The sequence below is a fragment of the Phodopus roborovskii genome, unplaced genomic scaffold, assembly GCF_943737965.1.
Source record: "Phodopus roborovskii unplaced genomic scaffold, PHOROB, whole genome shotgun sequence".
In the NCBI taxonomy this organism is placed as follows: domain Eukaryota; kingdom Metazoa; phylum Chordata; class Mammalia; order Rodentia; family Cricetidae; genus Phodopus; species Phodopus roborovskii.
Window position 1 is genome coordinate 77,113 of NW_026125599.1, and position 19,939 is coordinate 97,051.

A 19,939-nucleotide genomic window follows, 5' to 3' on the forward strand; every position below is an offset into this window, starting at 1 on the left:
TCTTACCATTTTGTACTTAGGTAAAGTGGCATTCTCAGCATTGACAATCATGAAATCCAAATCTATCAGCTACCTCTGGAAATTGAGAAAGATGCTCTACAGGGTACAGGATCAAATATTCTGCCAAGGTTTCAGTGTGTGTGTGTGTGTGTGTGTGTGTGTGTGTGTGTGTGTGTGTGTGTAGAGATATGCACATCTCTCTTACCTGCAAGTACATTTGTTTTCATATTTACTATTGTTGTTCTTGTGTGTGCTCGCGTGATGTATGCCTGTTGGAGTGAGTATAACACGGTGCTCATGCGGAGGTCAGAGAACAACTTTTCACAGTCAATCCTCTATCATGGGGTTTGGGTCTCAATCTCAAGTCATCAGGTTTGCACAGAAAATATTTTATCTCCTGAGTCATACCCAATCATCCAGCCCAGCTTTTATCTTAAACAAATGGTGAAATTACATTTATACCAAAGAATAAAACAACAAAAACTCCTTAGGTTTTATTATAGGTAAATATTTGATAATTTAAAAAAACACAACAAATCTTTATGGTTTATTAAAGGTAAATGTTTGATGTATATGACAATATTATATATTTGCATACCTAGGTCTGTGCAAAATTTTGTTGAATGAAAAGGGGTTATGAGTGAAAAATTTAAGATGCCTATTTTAGTACTTATGGGCCAGACAGGCTAACACACTTGTTTTTCTTCATGTATAGTTTTAAGATTCTCAACTGTACATCTACTGTCTCTTGCCTGACACAGGTGCTCATTTCTTTCTGTATTTTAGAGTAAGTTTGTATCCATCCTCTCATGTGGTCCTTTTCGTACTCACTAAAGAAATGGATCATGGCGAGAAAGGAAATGCTGTCGTCAAGGCTGCACAGGAGTCCAGGACCAGCACCTAGAGCCTTCATGTCAAGCTCAACGCTTTCCACCAACCCTTGCAGTCACTCATGGCCCTGAGTTTGGTCCAAGTATGAGGCATTTGTACCCCAGGACATGACTGAGTCTTGAAAGCCACGTCGCTGTACTCTGATACCCCATTTCCTGCTTCCACAGAGGCTGAAGTTGTATTCCAGGTGAACTGTTAAACTAGAAATCTTCACATAAAAGAAATGGCAGCATGTTGCCAGGACTGGTGACCAAAAATAGCTACATCTTAAGCCCATGCCAAGAATACAATCAAAGACTAGATGATAGGTCTGAAGCAATCTGAACATCATCTTCTCAGCTGAGCACTGTGCCCTTCTGAGCAATTGGCTGTGCTCACAGCCAGCTTGGTTTACCCTCTCATCTCGTGTTAGAACTAACCACTGGGTCTCAGAAGGACAACTTGTCTCTAGTCTTTGCAAGGATTGAGCAGTGCTGATGTGTGTCATCAGTGTGGATCCCAGTGGCATCATCTCTTCGCAGGCACTGAGGGGAAGAGGAGTGATAATAAATAACTCAAAGCTCTCAGCGTCACTTGACATGACTCAGGGGCAGAGAATGGAGGCTTGACAGTCAGTAGCAGGTCTGTCTCCTCCTATTTGAACACACTGGCAACCATCCAAGCAGAACTGAGATAAATTCCTGAGCCCAAAGACCCCTCCCTAGCCCTTACTTGACATGGGAGTCTGGCAAGCATGGCTCTGAGGAGAGGGAAAATCTTGTTATTTCCTTTCTTAGATTTCTGAATGACACTGGATTTCTCTTGGTGCTGTCACTTGATCTTCAGTCTCTCATCACCATGACAACCCAAGTGAAGGAGCTGGCATTGAGATCAATGTCTTACCAATAGGCATTTGTGGAACAGCAAGTGCACACTGTCTGACATTAGAAAAGCAGAACATTTGTAACCCTGTCTCCCTGCTTCAGCCATGCTCTATGGCAGAGAGCAAATCCTTTCACTTGTCACTCCAGGCACTTCATATATCCCTATCTTCAATCTTTCTACAGGGGAGTTGCTAATCGGATTAGCTGGAGATCAAATCCTGGGCCTCCTGTCATTAGTGAACAGAGTCATCGTAGCGAGATGTGATACCCATCCATTCGCCACTGGTTTATTAGGTCAGGCCACATCTGTTCTGAAAATGTTAGCTTCTCAGGGCTCAAAGACAAGTATCCTTGTGCTGCATTTTCCCAATCCCTCAAAACCAGAGTCCCCTGGAAGGGAAAAAGTGCAGAACAGATGGGATCGACAAGCCAATGCTGACTTCTCAAATCAAGGTTTTATTAGTTTTTACTGCTTTGTCAGAGAGAAGGGCACGTGTTAAGACTTGGGTATGAAAACTTCATTTTGAACCCACGGCACCTAGGGTTTCAGTTCTATTCCAGCCTGTGTCCACTGTGGGCAGAATGGGGCCACATGCTCATCTTCCTCACCACCACTGACTTCTGAGGAAATGGGGCATACATCCAAATGAGATCCAAATTCTTTTCACAAGTTCCTAACATCTAAACTGACAGTAACTGTGCACGCTACTGGTGGCAATTCCAGGCATTCATGATGCCAAGTAAAGACAGAATCAGGGTAATTGGCTTATCTAGCCCTACGATGGTTTCTCTGTGTTAAGAACATTAAAACTCCTCTGTACTGGCTGTTTGGAATTATTTGAGTGATCCCAGTTAGTCAATAATCTCACCCCTCTACATACAACACAGGGAGTCCTTTACGTACAACACAGGGAGTCCTTTCCTCTACTCAACTGTATCCATCCCCCCTTTAATAATCATTTGTTCCCACACTCACACACTCTTCTCATGCTCTAGTGCCCTGAGACTCTCTAATATTCCCACATGCAAGCAAGAACCCATGACACTTGCCTTCCGGTGCTTCTCTCATTCACCTGAAGTGCTGTGCCGAACTTCCAGCATTTCGCAGCATTCTATAGGCAGCATGAAGTCAAGTTCTCAGGGTGGGGAGGGAGTTGAGGCATTGTCTTACAATAACAGTGAAAACTCCCTCTGCTCACAGCCACGGAAACCTGTTTGCTCAGTAGAGCATTCTTGGAAAACTCTCACCCACGCTTAAACAAAACGGGCTTACAACAACAACAACAACAAAAATCATTCTCTTTTGTTTGCTTCTTGATTCCGGGTCTCATTTATGGCAGGCTTATCTTGAGTTTGCTTTGCAGCTAAGGGAAAAAACTTTGAGCTATAGATCTTCGTGCTTCTACCTCCCCTCCTGTGGTGGTTTGAAAGAAAATGGCCACCATAAGATCATTGGGAGTGGTGCTATTAGGAGGCGTGGCTTTATTGGAGCAGTGGCCTTGTTGGAGGAAGTGTGTCACGGTGGGGGTGGCCTTTGAGGTCTCCCATGCTCATGGTATGCCCAGTGTCTCAGTTCAGATCCTGTTGCCTGAGGATCAAGATGTAGAACTCTCAGCTCCTTCTCCAGCACCATTTCTGTCTGCATGCCACCATGCAGCCTGCCATGATGGTAGATAGTGAACTAAACCTCTGAACTGTTAAATGTTTTCCTTTATAAAAGTTGTCATGGCAAGATCTCCCAAGCAAATTGAGATCATGGGCTGGAGAGAGAGAGTTAGGGAGAAGAGGAGGGGAGAGGAGGGCATGATGGAGCAGGAAGACTGAGTCAGGGAATGGATAGAGAGAGCAAGAAAAGAGATACCATAATAGAGGGAGCCATTACAGGTTTAAAGAGAAACCTGGCACTAGGGAAATGTTCAGTGATGTACAAGGATGACCCCAACTAACAATATAAGCAATAGTGGAGTGGCTACCTTAAATGCCCTTCCCTTATGATAAGATTGATGACTACCTTATAAGCCATCCCAGATCCTTCATCTAGTAGCTGATGGAAGCAGAAGCAGACACCCACAGGTAAACACTGGGCCAAACTCCTGGAATACAGTTATAGAGAGGGAGGAGTGATGAGCAAAGGGGTCAAGACCAGGCTGGAGAAACCCAAAGAAGCTGCAGACCTGAACAAGGGGGAGCTCATGGACTCCAGTCTATAGCTGGAAAACCAGCGTAGGACCAACCCAGATTCCCTGAACATGGGTGTTATTTAGGAGGCCTGGGCAGTCTATGGGGCCTCTGGTAGTGGATCAGTATTTATCAGTATTTATAGGAATGGACTTTGGGAGCCCCTTCCACATAGAGGGATGCTCTCTCAGCCTAGACACGTGGGGGAGGGCCTAGGCCCTGCTCCAAATGATATGACAGACTTTGACGATCCCCCATGAAAGGCCTCACCCTCCCTTGGGAGCAGAAAGGGGATGGGATGGGGGTTGGTGGGGGGAACAGGGGAGGAGGAGCGGGTGCAGGAACTGGGATTAATATATAAAACAAGCTTGTTTCTAATTTAAATAAAAATTATATGTAAAAAAGAAACAGTTAATGATGATGATAAAATAAATAAAATTTCAAAGCAAACAAAAACAAAACAAACAAACAAAAAAACAGGAAAAAGGTTGTCATGGTAGTGGTGTCTCTTCACAGCAATAAAAACCCTAACTAATGCACTACCAGAGTGTAGAGGTTTTTAAGTTTGCATCATCATGCCTGGCTAAAGGTTACTCTTTATGAACACAGTAGATTCTTCTAATATTTATTATTTCTGAGATGAGAATAGTGCAATGGAAAGAAGGGAACATAGGTTATCATGTGACCCTAACATGGGTACCTGTTCAAGTTCTGTCACGTCAGCAATAATATACGGACAAATGATTTAGTACCCTCATGTCTTAAACAGGAACCGTCTTCAGTCCATTAAGCTCAGTTTTTTTGTTTGTTTATTTTTTGAGGGGGGAGTTGGATGTGGGGCCTGAGAACTGTGTACCTTGTTATATGATATAGCCCCCTTGGAAAACTGTGAAAGCTAACATGTGTCTATCTATCTATCTATCTATCTATCTATCTATCTATCTATCTATCTATCTATCTATTTGTTGGTTTTGTGTGTGTGGATGTTTGTAAGCACATGCTTGCTACAGTGCTCATGTGGGAGCTGGTTCTCCCCTCTCTCTATGCTTGTTCTAAGGATCAAGCTAGGTTGTCATGCTCAGCAATAGGTTTCATTACCTGTTATGCCATTTCTACAGGCCAAAGATAACCCTTTAATAAGGATTGTGCAAAGAAATTCAGCATCATAGTCATCCAAATGAGTTCTTGCTGCCCGTGCATGAATGTATGTATGTAGAATAGTTGCCATTTTTCATCTTTTCCCTTAGCATGTCTTTTTGCTTGTTTTTTGAGTTTCTAGACAGGATTTCTCTGTGCAACAGCCCTGGTTGTCCTGGAACTCACTCTGTAGACCAGGCTGGCCTTGAAATCACAGAGATCCGCCTGCCTCTGCCTCCCAAGTGCTGGGATTAAAGGCGTGCTCCACCCATGCCAGGCCATGTTTATTTGTTTTGAGAGAACTTTGTTATATATTCTAAGTTAGCCTGAAGCTCACTAAGTAACTTGGGATGGATTTGAACTTGCAGCATTCCTTCCAGACCACTGATTCTCAATCTGTGGGTCAAAAGCCCATCAGCAAACCTCTATCTCCAAAAAATGTTTACATTATGATTCATAACAGTAGAAAAATACAGTTATGAAGTAACAATGAAAATAATTTAATGGCTGGGAGTCACTACAAATGAGAAACTGTATTAAAGGGTCACAGCATTAGGAAGACTGAGATTCTAGACATTTCTCAAGAAAACCATTTTTTATTGAATCAAGAAAACCACATGCAGTTGAAAACACCATAACTAAGAGACAAGCCAACAGAATTAAAAAGAAAGAAATAAGGGTTGGAGAGATAACTCAGGTTTGAAAATCCTTCTTGCTCCTGTAGAGGACCCAGGCTGACTTCCTAGCACTCACATAGGGTGGCTCACAAACATTTATAACTCTAGTTCCAGGGGGTCCTATGACCTCTGTGAGCATCCACACAGGTGGTACACACACACACACACACACACACACACACACACACACACACTCACTCACACACATGCTAAAAACACACTGTTTAAAAAGTGTTAAAAAGAAGAGATAAAGTTGGCATGGTGACATAAACAGTGATCCTAGAACTCTAATAGTAGAGGCAGGAAGTCTGTGAGTTTGAGGCCAGCTTTATTTCCATAGTGCGACCCTGTCATTAATTAATAAGTAATAAATGCTTTAAGAAGGAAAGAGGTAGGCTAAAAAGTAACCATTTAAAATACACAAACAGTATCTATGAGTGCGTATCTGTGAGAGTTTAGTTTATATTCACGTGTTTTTCAAATGTGCCTCAGAAGGCTCACGTTGGTCCTTTTGGCTTTAAGTCAAGGGCTCAGCCAGCTAGAGGGCAAACACCCAGACAGACACATTAGCCTCAAAAGAGACACAATGGATATGACAGCTGCATGGAATCAATAAAAGCCAAAGACAATCGGAGGATATTATTAAAGTCCTGGAAACAAAAACTGAAAAACAAAAAAAGTAATCTAGGAATTGCTACCCAGCAGAAACGTCTTTTAAAAATGAAAGCGAATCCACCCACACATGTAGCAAATTGGATCTTGTCAAAAGCACAAAAAGCCATTCTAGGGGAAAGATTCTGTCAGAAAGAAAATGGTGCAGGAACAACGCACAGGCAGAGGCAAAAGACACGAAGCTCAAATTTAAGCTCATATTTTATTAAAAAATTCAAAGTGAATCAACTCTTTCAGATCCCACATGTAAGTGGTAGCAACTGCCATTTGTTGCTCTGTGGGTGGCTCCACTTAAAATGCTACCCTCCGGTCATCCATCACAAATGGCAGGATTGCTTTCCATTTAAAGGCTGAACACTGTTCATTGTGCATGCATACCACCTTTTTTTCATGCATTCACCTGAGGCTTCTTCTATTTATTGGGTACAGTGCTAGAAGGACCATAGGAGTATAAATATCTCTTCAACATACAGATTTCATGTCCTGAAGGTTACCTTACAGGAATAGGATGATGGATGTTTAGGGCTGTGGCTAGAGAAAAAAAAAAAAAAAAAAAGGTTACTGACAAGTGAGTTTAAGGCACCTATTGTACAGTTAGATGACTCTGGTTACGGACAGTATGTTGTAGTTTTGAAAGATGCTGACAGAGCCAGGCATGATGGCACATGCCACTACATGATACTAGTATTTGGGGGGCTGAGACAGGAGGATTGCTATACTTTTACAGCGTACTGAAATAGCTTGTGAAATCCAGGCCAGCTAGCGCTATATAGCAAGCTACATACTCTGTTTCCTAACAAAGCAAGGGACTGGATGCTAAATATTTTCAGCACAAACAATTAGAACTATGTGAAGGTAATGTGTATGTTAACTGGAGAGATTTGGTTACTCCACCATGCAGAAATGCTTTATAAAATCATGTCATAATTTTTTCTTTGATTTTAAAAGACAATTTAAAGGTTAAAAATTATGAAAAGCCTAACAATGAAAACAGAGCCCATGCGTGTCAAATGATTGCACAGCTTGTGTTCTAGAATCCCGACCAGGGGCAATGAGGGAATGAAGAAAAGGCAGACACATTCCATGAAAGCCCAGAACTGGTGAACTGAGTTCTCTGATGGAGATGCCACAGCACCCCCAAAGTGCAGCCTGTTTATTATATGCAGTTGAGCAGTGAGGTGGGATTTATTGCATACCGTTGAAGAAGGAAGTGGGTTTCTTAGGGAGCATTCTTCAAGCTGTAAACACTGAGGGATGGGAGAAAGTTACAGTGGACTTTCCCTGCACACACTGTTAATATCCACACACAAGCCAGAAGAAGCTTTGCCATCACTCTGAATCACACTTGGGGAAGGCTCTTCCACTCCTGTGGGTCTGAGGTATTGGGGTCTTTGACATGTCCATGCTCAGGTTACACAATACACATTTACTCAGGACCTCACTTGCTCCCTAGACACATGCACACACACATATAAAACAAAATAAATATATTCAAATAAATACAAAATAAACCCAAAACCAAAACCTCAAAATGCATTATAGGGCTGGTGAGATGGCTTAGCAGGTAAAGATACTTTATATGTTGACCTGGGTTCAATTCCCCACCCTCATACAGTGCAAAAGGAGGGCCACAATATGTCCTGACCTACACACATGTGTCATGGCATGTGTAGGCATGCATGCACACACATACAATAAATACATGCCATATATGCACAATAAATACATGTTTTTTTTTTAATGCATCATGGACTAATGCAAAAACAGAAAATCTTTGAGATCTCCAAGCAGGCAGAGTGCCAACACAACACCAAATTTATGATACCACAAAGGAAACTGGATAAACTGGATCTCATTAAAATAACAACTCCTGTTCTGTTAAAGATCCTTTGAGTACGGGGAAAAACAAGCCACGGACTGTCAGAAAATTATTTACATGTGATAAAGAACAAAGACGGGCATCTAGATCATAGAGTTCTCAAAATGCAACAGCAAAACCCAAACAAGAAAAAGAAAAGTAGACATGCAAAATCGGTTAAGAAATGGGTGAAGGGCGTGAACCTCATCCATGAGGCTATACAGATGGCAAATCAGCACCCTGGAAGATGTCTGACATCATCAGCTGCATTCAGTTGCTAGGGCTTCCATAACAAAATAGCACAGGCAGTGTGAGTTAAACTGCATAAATAACTCTCACAATTCTGGTGGCTAGAGAGCCGAGCCCAAGGTGGTAGCAATACTAGGTCCTGAAGCCTTTCTCCCCAGCTTGTAGATGCCTGCTTTCTCATTGAATCATATCCTCATCGTCATGTGCACACACCCCGGTGACTAACTTTCTTTTCTTAAAAATTTAAAGTATTTGTCTTAGTCCTTCAAAATTTTCATTTAACTCTACAATGCACTGATCATAGTTACCCATCATTCCCCACTCTAACCCTCACTACTCCCCAATGCCTACAAACTGTGTGTGTGTGTGTGTCCCACGGAGTTCAATTAGTGATGCTCATATGCACATGGCTGTGTGGCCACTCTCTAGAGAATGGACAACCTACTATTGGCCACACCCATAAGGAAAACTGATTCTTCTTCCACTAAGCCATCAACTGGTAATTGCTCCTCAGCTAGGGACTGGGGTCTTATGAGGCCCTTCCCTATTCATGCTGGGACATTTTTTTATCAATTAAATTTGTTTTCAGATAATTTCAGATGTGATAAAATTGTGCAGGCCTGTCTTTTTTTAACATGAAACTATTTCTTGTTGGATTAACATCCCAAACTAACGGCCTCATTTTTAAATTGAGTGTATTGCTTGACAAGTTCACACATGTATGTAACATATCTCTTACCCTCCACTGTCTCCTTTCTCCCTCCCACCCCCTTAAAGACTAGGCTTGACAATAGTCACAAATGAGGGCACCGCTCATAGAAACCTGCTCTCCCTGGATGGAGGACTGGCTTTTGACGGATACTGGGACAAGGCCTTATTTTTGAATTAATCACCCCCTGGAGCTTTGTCTCCAGTCATGCAGTGGTGTAGCAGGACTTTAATCCCAGCACTCACAGAGGCAGGTGGATCCCTGTGAGTTCAAGGCCACCCTGGTTTACGGAGTGAGTTCCAGGACAGGGTCTGAAACTACACAGAGTGATCCTGTCTCACCCTCCCCCACAAAGCTTTATTTTCAAATATATTCACATTATCACATTATGAGGTATAGTGAGATAGTTACTTAGTCCCCTTCTGTGGCACTGACCATGCACATTGGGGGGGGGGGTGGAGCCATGGGCGGAAGTGACCTGTGGAAGGAGGTCTGAGGAGGAACCAGGAAACGCTCTCTTGCTGGCCGGACTCGGACAGGAGAGCATCCGATGGAACTTGCTGGTGTTCATCTGTCTACGTTGTAAGTTATTTCTCCCTGAATAAACATCTATGCGGCCTATTTGTTTATCCTGATCCTTATTTAACCGCAATAATGAGGTTATGGGGATTAGTCATCAGTATCTGAAATTGAAGTGGACACAGGATCATCTCATAACAACTAATATTATCACACATTGTGTTCAATATTAGGCATCAGGGTAATACGAATTAAAACCTGCAATGAGACATTACTACATACTAAGACAGCTGTAATTAAAAGACAGAAAATAACAGGTGATAGCAAGGATGCAGAGAAAGTGGAAACCTGATCCAGTGCTACTGAAAATGTAAAACAGTCCAAGCACGTTAGAGAACAATCTGTCAGTGCCTTAAAATATTCAACACGGAGTTACCATATGCCTCAGCAATTCTATTTCTAGATATATAAATACCTCAAAGAAATGCATAAATATAGGCAAAACATCCAAACACAAGAATCCTTACAGACACATTATTTATAATACTTCCAAATTGGACAGCCAAATTTTCATCAAAAGTAGAATGGATTTTTTTTTACTATATCTAAACAATGAAATGTCACAGCACAATAAAAGGAAACTAAGTGTTGGGACACCATGGGAATGTATTCCATGAGCATAATGCTGAGTCAAAGGAGCTAAACACGAGATAATTCATATTTCATCATGGCTGTGAGATTTCATGTATATAATTTTCAAAACTGGGCAAAACAGCTTTGTGATTTAAGAGACCAGTATTAATTTTATCTCTGGAGAGAAGGGAAAGGGCTAAGGCTGAGCGGGGGTGGGGTAGGGGTGGGGGTGGCAGGAGGCTCTATAATGTGTCTGAGTCCAACATGACTGTATACACTTAACTGGTCTTAGGGTTCATATAACAAAATAATTCACTTAAAATTTCCAGGGACTATGACTAGAGTCCTCGTTCTTACACAGGGAAGTAGACATGGACTCCCATACTTAACCAAGAATCTATCTTCAATTGAGGACTGCTTGCAAAGGAAAACATAAGTTTTCTTTAAAGGAGACTCACTGGGTACATTTACCACACTTAAGAATGGGCCCCATGACCAGCAATAGATAGCCAACACAAGACAAAGCCAATTGTATTTTTGCAGACTTTTTGTTTCATGTTGCTCTGTTTGGGTATGTTTTGTCTTATTGGTCTTTTGCGTGTGTATTATGGTTTCGAATTTTGTATTTTTATGTTTTTTGTGTGTATGCTTCTTACATTTTTTATTCTGGTTTATTTTTATTTTGTGTATTTGTTTTTGAGAGAGAGGGACAGAGAAAGAGAGAGAGGGAGAGGGAGAGAGAGAGAGAGAGAGAGAGAGAGAGAGAGAGAGAGAGAGAGAGAGAGAGAGAGAAGGGGCATGAAGTTGTGGGTCTGTGTGTCTGAGAGAAATTGTGAGAGGGGAACAATGATCAGAATACATTGTATAAAAATATTTCTACAAATTCCCAGGGCTAGCTAGATGACCTAAGTTTTATCCCACAAACTCATGGTAGAAGGAGAGACCCAACTCTTGAAAACTAGCTGTCCTCTGACCTCTATATGAGCACATAATAAATAAAGTTAAAAATTTGAAATATCCACAAATTCTTTAAAAAGTCAGGCATGGTAGTGAGGCAGGTACCAGTGAGGAAGTAGAGGCAGGAGAATTACGGGTTTGAGGACAGCCTTTACTGGATACAGAAAATTCCCACCACTTCCTGAACCTCTCCTATGTTGCTTCTTTATGGTTACATCCACCTGTGCCCTGAAACCTGGGGCAGCCATTGGTCTTTTCTTCATCACTATAGCTTTGGCTTTTTCCAGAATATCTGTCTAGACTTTGTTATTTCAAAATAGTATAATATATGTAAAGAAAGACAGTTGAGCAGTATTGAGTATCACCACAAGAATTTACACCAAGAAGCAAATGGGACACACCTCAGGGGCAGATAGAACTGCTCCTTACTGAAGTATATATCAAGACAGGTTAGGGCAACCCCTCCCCTACAGAATTATACATCTATTAATTTTTTTATGGCGGTGAAGATTAGAACACATGCTAGGCAAGTGTTTTACCAATGGCTCTAGTTCCACCCCTAAATACTTTTTTGAACAGTGTTATGTACAGAAATAAATCTGAAGATTTACACCAGTTCTTTATCTTTCCTTTTCTTTCTTTTTTGTTTTTTGCTTTTTGACAAGGTCTGTCTGTGTGTCCCTCACTGTCCTGGAACTTGCTATGTAGATCAGGCTGGCCTCAAACTCACAGAGATCCACTTGCTCTGCCTCCTGAGTGCTGGGATTAAAACCCTGCACCACCACACCCATCTTAAGGCCGGTTGGTTTCAACAAAGTTGATCAGATCAGAAAGTCTTTTCAATGAATTTGGACAACTGAATATCTACTAGCAAGAGAATGAAAATGGAATATTCATTCAAACCAAATAAATTTCGCTTCAAAATGGATCGAAGGTTATAAAACTCTATGAAATTGTCACAAGCAGTTTTTTGACTACGAATCCAAAAGAATAGGCAAGAACAAAAACCATGGGATTGCATCATCAAATCAAAAGAGCTGATAGAGTTGGGGGAACAGCCACGAGAGTGAGGAAACAACCCCCAGATTAGGAGAAAGCTCTTGCAATCTGTTCATCTGCAGCCTCATAGGTGAGGAGGGATTGAGGAAAGAGGCTATGAGGGTCAAAGTTAAATGACTGCTTTACAGATTTATTGCACAGCCTAGGGATCACAGTTAATCATAATGTAATATGTATTTTCAATTTTCACAGAGTACATTTTAAGCATTCTGATCACACAAAGCATTGGAAGTGATATCTGTTAACTTGCTTGATTTAGTCATTCAACATGTCCCATAAATATACATAATTATAGTTAAATTTTAATAATAGCAGAGTTATTTCTACTGAAAATTGTTAAAAATGATAAAGATACAGAGAGGAAGTAAGAGAGAAAGTAAAAATTTATGTATGTCGATTTCAGTCTTGCTATATTCCATTGTTGGTATTTTATACTTCAGTGATCAGACAAAAAGCCCTTCTTTAATCACTTTCAGGGTTTTTATCCATATCTAGACTTAGAAGAGGAACAATTAATAATCTGTGGTGTCTGTCATCCAGTGGAAATAAGAGAGCCATAGATAATTGCAACTTTTAATTGTAATCATGTAAGGAGATTCCTTCAGGAATGGTAAGCAAGGAAATGAAAACAGTCCCACTAGTTAAAATCAGATGCTTAGGATAACTGTAATCATCAACCACAGACTCAGAAACTCTTAATATGTTCTGGGGGTCATAAGATATTAGAGGTGGAAAAAACCAAGATTATTTTTATAACATATATATATACATATGTGTATATATATATATATATATATATACATATATATATATATATATATCACTTCTCAATTAATTTCCCCTTTCTTACTCTTTTAGAATGCATGAGAAAAAATAAGCTACCTTTCATGAAATATAATATTAAAAATTAAATGAATTTAAAAAGTCAAACACATATAATGGAAATAAAAAAATCATTGTCCATTGGAATTTCAGGGGGTCCTGGGAAAAATGATCTCAGGGTTAGTAGGATTCCCCACTCAAAAAAAGGTAAGGAAGTGAGGGAGTTTATCGTGTTACTCAAAACGCTTCCTTTAAAAGTAAAAATCATATATACCCAGGGCAAGCTTTTTGGGAGCAAATGATCTTCAGGGGATCAACCTCAAGATAAAAAGGAAGAAGGGTGGGACCCTGTGAGGTGGAAGATGTTCATGTGTTCCTTGATGTGATCTTCTATGACCTAACAAATCGTGAGGTGAAAAATCCTATTCTTAAGATGGTTTAATTTCTATTAGAAGGTGGCAAGGTGGTAAAGTTTTGGATCACAGTCTTAGCAGCAGTGGTGGCTAGTTTTATATGAATGTGTCACAAGCTGGAGTCATCTGAGAGGCGGCAACTCCAATTAAGAAAATGCCTACATTAGCCTGGGTTGTAGGAAAGCCTGCAAGGTATTTTAATTAGTGTTCGATGTGGGAGGGTACATCCCACTGTGGGATATCCAGAGTGGGCAAGCCCAGAGTAGCACCCCTTCATGGCCTCTGCATCAGCTCCTGCCTCCAGGTTCCTGCTCTGCTTGAGTTCCTGCCCTGACTTCCTTTGAAGATGAACAGCCATATAGAAGTGTAAGTCAAATAAACTCTCCTCCCCAAGTTGTTTTTGGTCAAGGTGTTTATCACAGCAATAGTAATCCTATCTTAGACAGAAGTCTCATACAGCCCAAGAACATTCAGAAGCACTGAATGATCCCGAGAAACATGACAACACAGAATCACTTTACAAATTTCGGGTTTCCTGTAGATCTGGAATTGAGGCTCAAGAAAAATATGCTTTTTTACTAAAGGAGGAATGTCAAGGCTTATCGTTCAACTCTGTTCCCATTCTCCGATAATTTGAACAATAAACACACTTGAAATGGAGAGATGTCCCAGTGGTAAAAAGCACTGGCTGCTCTTCGAACAGACCCAGGTTTGGTTTCCAGCACACACATGACAACTCTCAACCATCTGTAACTCCAGTTCCAGGAGATCTGATGTCTTCCCTTGACCTTTGTGGGTGACAGGTATACATGTGGTCCACAGATATACATGCAGGCAAAACATCCATACACATATAAAATGAAAAAAATGTTTAAAAACCAGATAAATCATAAGAAACTGCAGAACACCGGAAAGATCGTGATCTTAAAAGCAAGAAGCTAGAGGTATGGCTCAGTGGTTGAGAGCACCCAAGTTCAGTTCCCAGCATCCACATGGTGTCTCACAAACATTTATAACTCCAGTTTCAAGAGGCACCCTTTCTGACTTCAGTGGGCACCAGACATGAATTGGTGCACATTCATAGGCAAAGACTCATGCACTGAAATAAAAACAAACATCTTTTTTAAAGTTCCTTAAAAGCAGGAATCAGAGAAATAGCTCAGCAATTAAGAGCACTTGTTGCTCTTGCAGGGGAATGGAGTTGATCTACCAGTACCATACCAGATGGCTCACAACTGGCACATGACTCCAGCTTCAGGGAATATTACATTTTCTTCTAGACTCCAAAGATACCTGCACTCATGTGTACATACCCAACTCACACATTCACACAAATTAAAAAGATCTCAAAATTAGTCACAAGAAAAGGTGTTATCTGCAAAGAGAGATTAGTGGAATTAGGAAGTCTACTGATGGATGAGATGGCTGGAAAAATGTAGTTCTAGTGACAAAAACAGAAACTGCAGCATAATGCGAGCTTAACAATAAAATGTGCTTCCTCTGGTGATTGATTATATGCCTAGCAATGTAGTTACTGGAATAATTTGCCCTGCCTTTAGAGATTCAGTGCCACAGACATCAATGTCACCTATCCATCTACTTCAAGCCCCTCAAACGTATTATAGCTGATAAAAACAAAACAAAGACACATGAAACCTATTGAAATACTAATAAGATCTTCCTGAAAATGTGTGTGGGGTAATGTGTGGGTATTTAAAATCACTTTAACCCTTACTTCAGTATCTGAGTGCATGTAGGAAGACCTCCACCATCAGACATACTGTATTCCCTGCTTTCTCACGGCTTGCTGTACATTCAAACAGTCTAGGAACAAACATCTAATTAACCGTCCCTTAGTTACAAGGTTCTAAGGGACACAGAATCTGGGAAAGTAATCATCTGGTGTTTTATAAAGTTGATAAAGAACTGAACAGTTGCTGGCTAGGGTGTGTGAGAAAATATGTAAGTGGATAACATGTTTTTAGGTTGGAGGAAGTAGTCTGTATCTTGATATTACAAAAATACACGTATTAAAATCCACCCATGTAGGAGTCAGTGATGACTTGAGAGAAGAGCATCAGCCCTTGTCTCTGGTAAGATAAGACCACGTGGAAACACTTAGATTAATAGAAATGGGTTAATATTTAAGACAGAGCTAGCCAATAAGAAATGCTAGTAACAGGCCAACAGCTTTATATCTAAGAACGCATCTCTGTGTGTTATTTGGGGCTGATGTGGCTGTGGGACCAGGCTGGCAGGAAAATTGCTCTTAACAAAATGGCGCCTGCAACGTGGGTACTAAGAACTTCCACTTAAAACTTAAGAGGCACTTAAGAAGGATTTTAAAAACAAAATAACAGGGACAAACAAATCTTGGTAGCTGCATTTTTCTTAGTTGGGCTCTGTTTTGCTAGAGACAAGTGGAGACTTGTGTGGCTACTTTAAGGGAGGATTCCTGACTGGGCATAAGCTGCAAACCCTGTTACCAACTGAATGGGTATACAAGAGCTGGCAATGACAGTGACCACATCTCCAAGCCGGCAGCATGCTGCTTGATGGCAGCATAGACCAAGGCGGTAAGCACAGCACTGGTTACTTGTTTTTAATCAAAAGCACATGGCAAAGGCAGGGGTACAGCTATTGGGATTAGGTCACATATAAGATACTCTTCCTGGAAGACTCATTCTAGAGGCAATGTTTTCTGACACGAAGAAGCCATGCTGAAAAAACCCAAGAGGCAATACCTATAGATGCTAAAGGTAACTGCTAAGGACCATGTGAGGACTTTAGGAACTGAGGGTGGCCACCTCCAAGAGGCTGTGCTTTCAGACCTAGGTATAAAGGCCACAGTGAATTGGGAGTAGATTCTCCTCACCCCTGTTGAACCCCACCACCACCACCACTGAGAACCAATCTCGATTAGACCTTGGTCACAGCCTTGAAAGCTGTCACATACTAAAATGGTGAGATAATAAATGTTCATTGTACTAATTTATTATGCAGCAACAGAAGGGGAAAAACACACACAATTCCAATATCCATTACAGACTATTAGAGTGTTTCCTGTACTTCAGAAGCTAAAAGGACACTTCCCACATTCCTGTACAATCACTGATTGCAGACTTGTGAGACTTGGCTGGCAGAAGCAAGGTGTACCCTGTGCTCCTGACATCTCTGCTGCTAAAGATGACTGTGAAGATGTTTGGCTGTTTGGCTGTCCTACTGCAACGTAGTCATGAGTGCATGGGTGTGGAGGGGCAAGGAGCTTGGTATACATTTGCAGATGGATCACGGTTCTGGAGGTAGCAAGAGTAGTGATGTACTTTCATTCTGGCAGTTTCCTAATCATAGAAGAATTAGCAGTATTCCTGGTAGCCTTGGAGTAGTGTGGCCTTGGATCTTGTTTTTCAAAGTTCAACTAAGTTGGTCCTAATAATAATAATACAAGCCACTTAATATCCAGTAATAAAGCTTCCTGCCTAAACTAATTGAGAATGAATTCTGGTTTTCTTGTAACGAGACTCTAAACTGGTGTAGAAAGGGCACACTCAAATGATATTTTAGCTATGTGTATGTAGAATGAATAATAAATGACATTCACCTTTTAAATAAACATTTTCATATTTAATATAATAGATTTTTAACACTTATTATAAAGGTAAAGTCACTTAATAACATTTAATGTAAAAGTCATAATATACTAGTCCAGTTCAACACAACAAAATATTTTGATTATTAGGAACAACTCATTTGCTTAGCAAGGCAGCAGCTATAAAACTATAATGTGTTTAGCTTATCTCTCCTGCAGACTCAGAAAATACATTGTCTTGTTAACCTTCATTTATACTCTTTTGAAATTCAAAAATCTTTTTAAGTATTTATCTTTAATTAGGCTAAAATACAATATTCAGTAATATTCACTATTCTGACTTCAAAATATCAAAAATTAACAACATATTCTTTAAGAAAGTATTTCTTGTAAATACAACTGACAAAATATTCAACCAAGTGTGTACAACAGTGCCTTTGTATATAAGCACGGACCATATGTTTTCTAGAGCTATTATCATATAATTTCACAACTGTTACATTATAGCAGATGTGATAGTTCGCACATAAACTATTAACTAAGATTGAAAATTGGGACATACTTTCACAAACCATTTCTGAGTCACAGCAGAAAGACTTCATTCTAAATGATATCTTTTAAGTAGTCATTTCCTTGAAAAGAGTGTAATCAAATCTTAAAGATGCTACCAGTATTTGGCCAAACCCAACTTAGAAATTTGCAAAGACTCAACTTGAAAACTGTTAACTTCATTGAAGAGATTGTATGCTATGTGACACAGCCCTCTGTCCTAGGTTTTATTCACAGAACATTCTTGCCAAAGCTGCTGACCACACCAATTCCTTCCCAGAAAGGGAAACTTCTTCGGTCACCACGAAGGAATTCTGTTCTCCCCCCCTCTCAATTTCTCTCTTTCTTTTTCTTCTATCCAATTCAGAGGGCTTGAAATCAAAGTCTATTGTGAAGACAGAAGCTCCTGCCCCATTTCCTAGGTCAACTGCTTAATAAATTACTCATGTTAGAAATGGCAGCAGACAGGACAGGTTCACATGGTTTGAGTGTTTCTTTTTAAAGTGCTATCAAAGTCCATACATATTTAAATGGACTGCCATATAATACCTGACTTAGAAGAAGCATAAAGTAAGCAAAAATTACTCATCTAAGTCAGAGTCAAACCCTTTTTTAGGTTAGATGCTGGCAATTCTACATAGTACCATATATTATATATTATATATATATATTATATATATATATTATACTTCATGTGCTTGCCAGACTCATAAAGCAATTCAGACTTAGTGTATGTGTTCCACTCTACCTACTATAAATTAAAGTACAACTGGTGAAAATTCAGAATAAAAAGCTGGGACACAAGCAATCACAAGCCATTTTGAGACAAATGCCACAAACAACTCTCTAAAGAACTTTCAGTTATGTCTCAGTGTAAGTGAAAGAGCTATATCGTCAAATCAATGTTTCTTAACCTTTGAAGTCTAAATCCAGTGTTTTTCTTTATCTCAGCTCAGAACTTAGACTTCTTGATTTGTGTTTATCAGTAACAGTAGTGTGAACCAGCAAATTCTGACCTCCTCAAGAACAGAGAATGCAGAAGTTACTTTTAACAATCATGTATTACTATGTTGAATAAAATTATGTTTTAAAACTTAATAACCTTCCAGTTACATAACTGGAAGATGTAGAGATCAAGGTCCTATATGGGTCCTAAGTCAATTTCCTAGATAATTAAGGCTACAGTTCTAAAGCCAGGTTTTCTAAAGTGGTTTTAAAAGACTTGGACAATTTGAAAAACAAAGTTTACCAATATGCCATAACAGTATTATTAATAAACACATCACTACCTTTTGAAAAACTAGTAATGTCATGGAAAGAGCAGCACAGATTTGTAACTGATTCACTAAAGTGATATGGTGGTGCCCTCTTGTGGTTCCACTGAGCATGTGACCCTGATGCTGTATATCTGTGACACAGAGTAAGAGATTTTTGTAAAAAACTACAATTAATACAAAGGAATGAATCATTGTGTTTCTGAGTATCTTTCTCTTTTTTGCCTTCAAGCACATAGGTAATGCAATATATCCCTGAGAAGAATTCCCAGGAATCAGGCTGATAGTACAGGAATCTTGACAAACTTGACAATGGCAGAGATTTACACCTTGGTCCTAGACCTTAACTGGGAGCTTTTCACATTCTCTAGCCTGGCTTTTAAGTCTAAGGGTCTTTCAAAAAACCTCACCAAGGCTGGTTCATTTAACAGGGAAGCAAGAATCTGTTCAAATGCAAAAGACCACTGGTGTTCTTCCCTGGGAGAGGAAGAACCTTTCTCCATATTGCTGTAAGCATTCCCCTCACGGGAGCCAGAATCACAGGCTGTGCCAGAGAACCCTTTGGCTGATGATGTCGGGCTGTGGAGTTTTCTTCCAACTTCTTCCATCCTGAGCAAAAGGTTGGTGACAACAGCAATGGCTTGATATAGAGACTCTTCTTCAGGGTCCTCATGAAATAAATTATACAGGGTCTTTGAAAACTGAATGAATTGTGACTAGAAGACACAAGTTGGAAATTTAACATTAGACTTAGTAAATATAAATGAAACTTCAAAGTGGATAGAATCCTTAATAAAATTGATCATATATAAACTTAACCATAGAACTGAAGACTGATTCCATGATTTATCTTTGCACTAGGAAGGTAAGTATAAACCATGGAAGGCATT

At 40.1% G+C, this 19,939-nt stretch overlaps 1 protein-coding gene across 1 annotated transcript in view; it reads right to left on the bottom strand.

The window, feature by feature from the left end:
- Positions 1 to 19,080: 19,080 nt before the first annotated feature.
- Tbc1d8b (TBC1 domain family member 8B) overlaps positions 19,081 to 19,939 on the bottom strand; it is a 71,526-nt gene continuing 70,667 nt past the window's right edge. Inside the window, exon 21 of the mRNA XM_051177911.1 lies at positions 19,081 to 19,765. Within this exon, the coding sequence (XP_051033868.1) occupies positions 19,373 to 19,765 (393 nt within the window). The 3' untranslated portion in view covers positions 19,081 to 19,372. The remainder of the gene's footprint in view (positions 19,766 to 19,939) is intronic.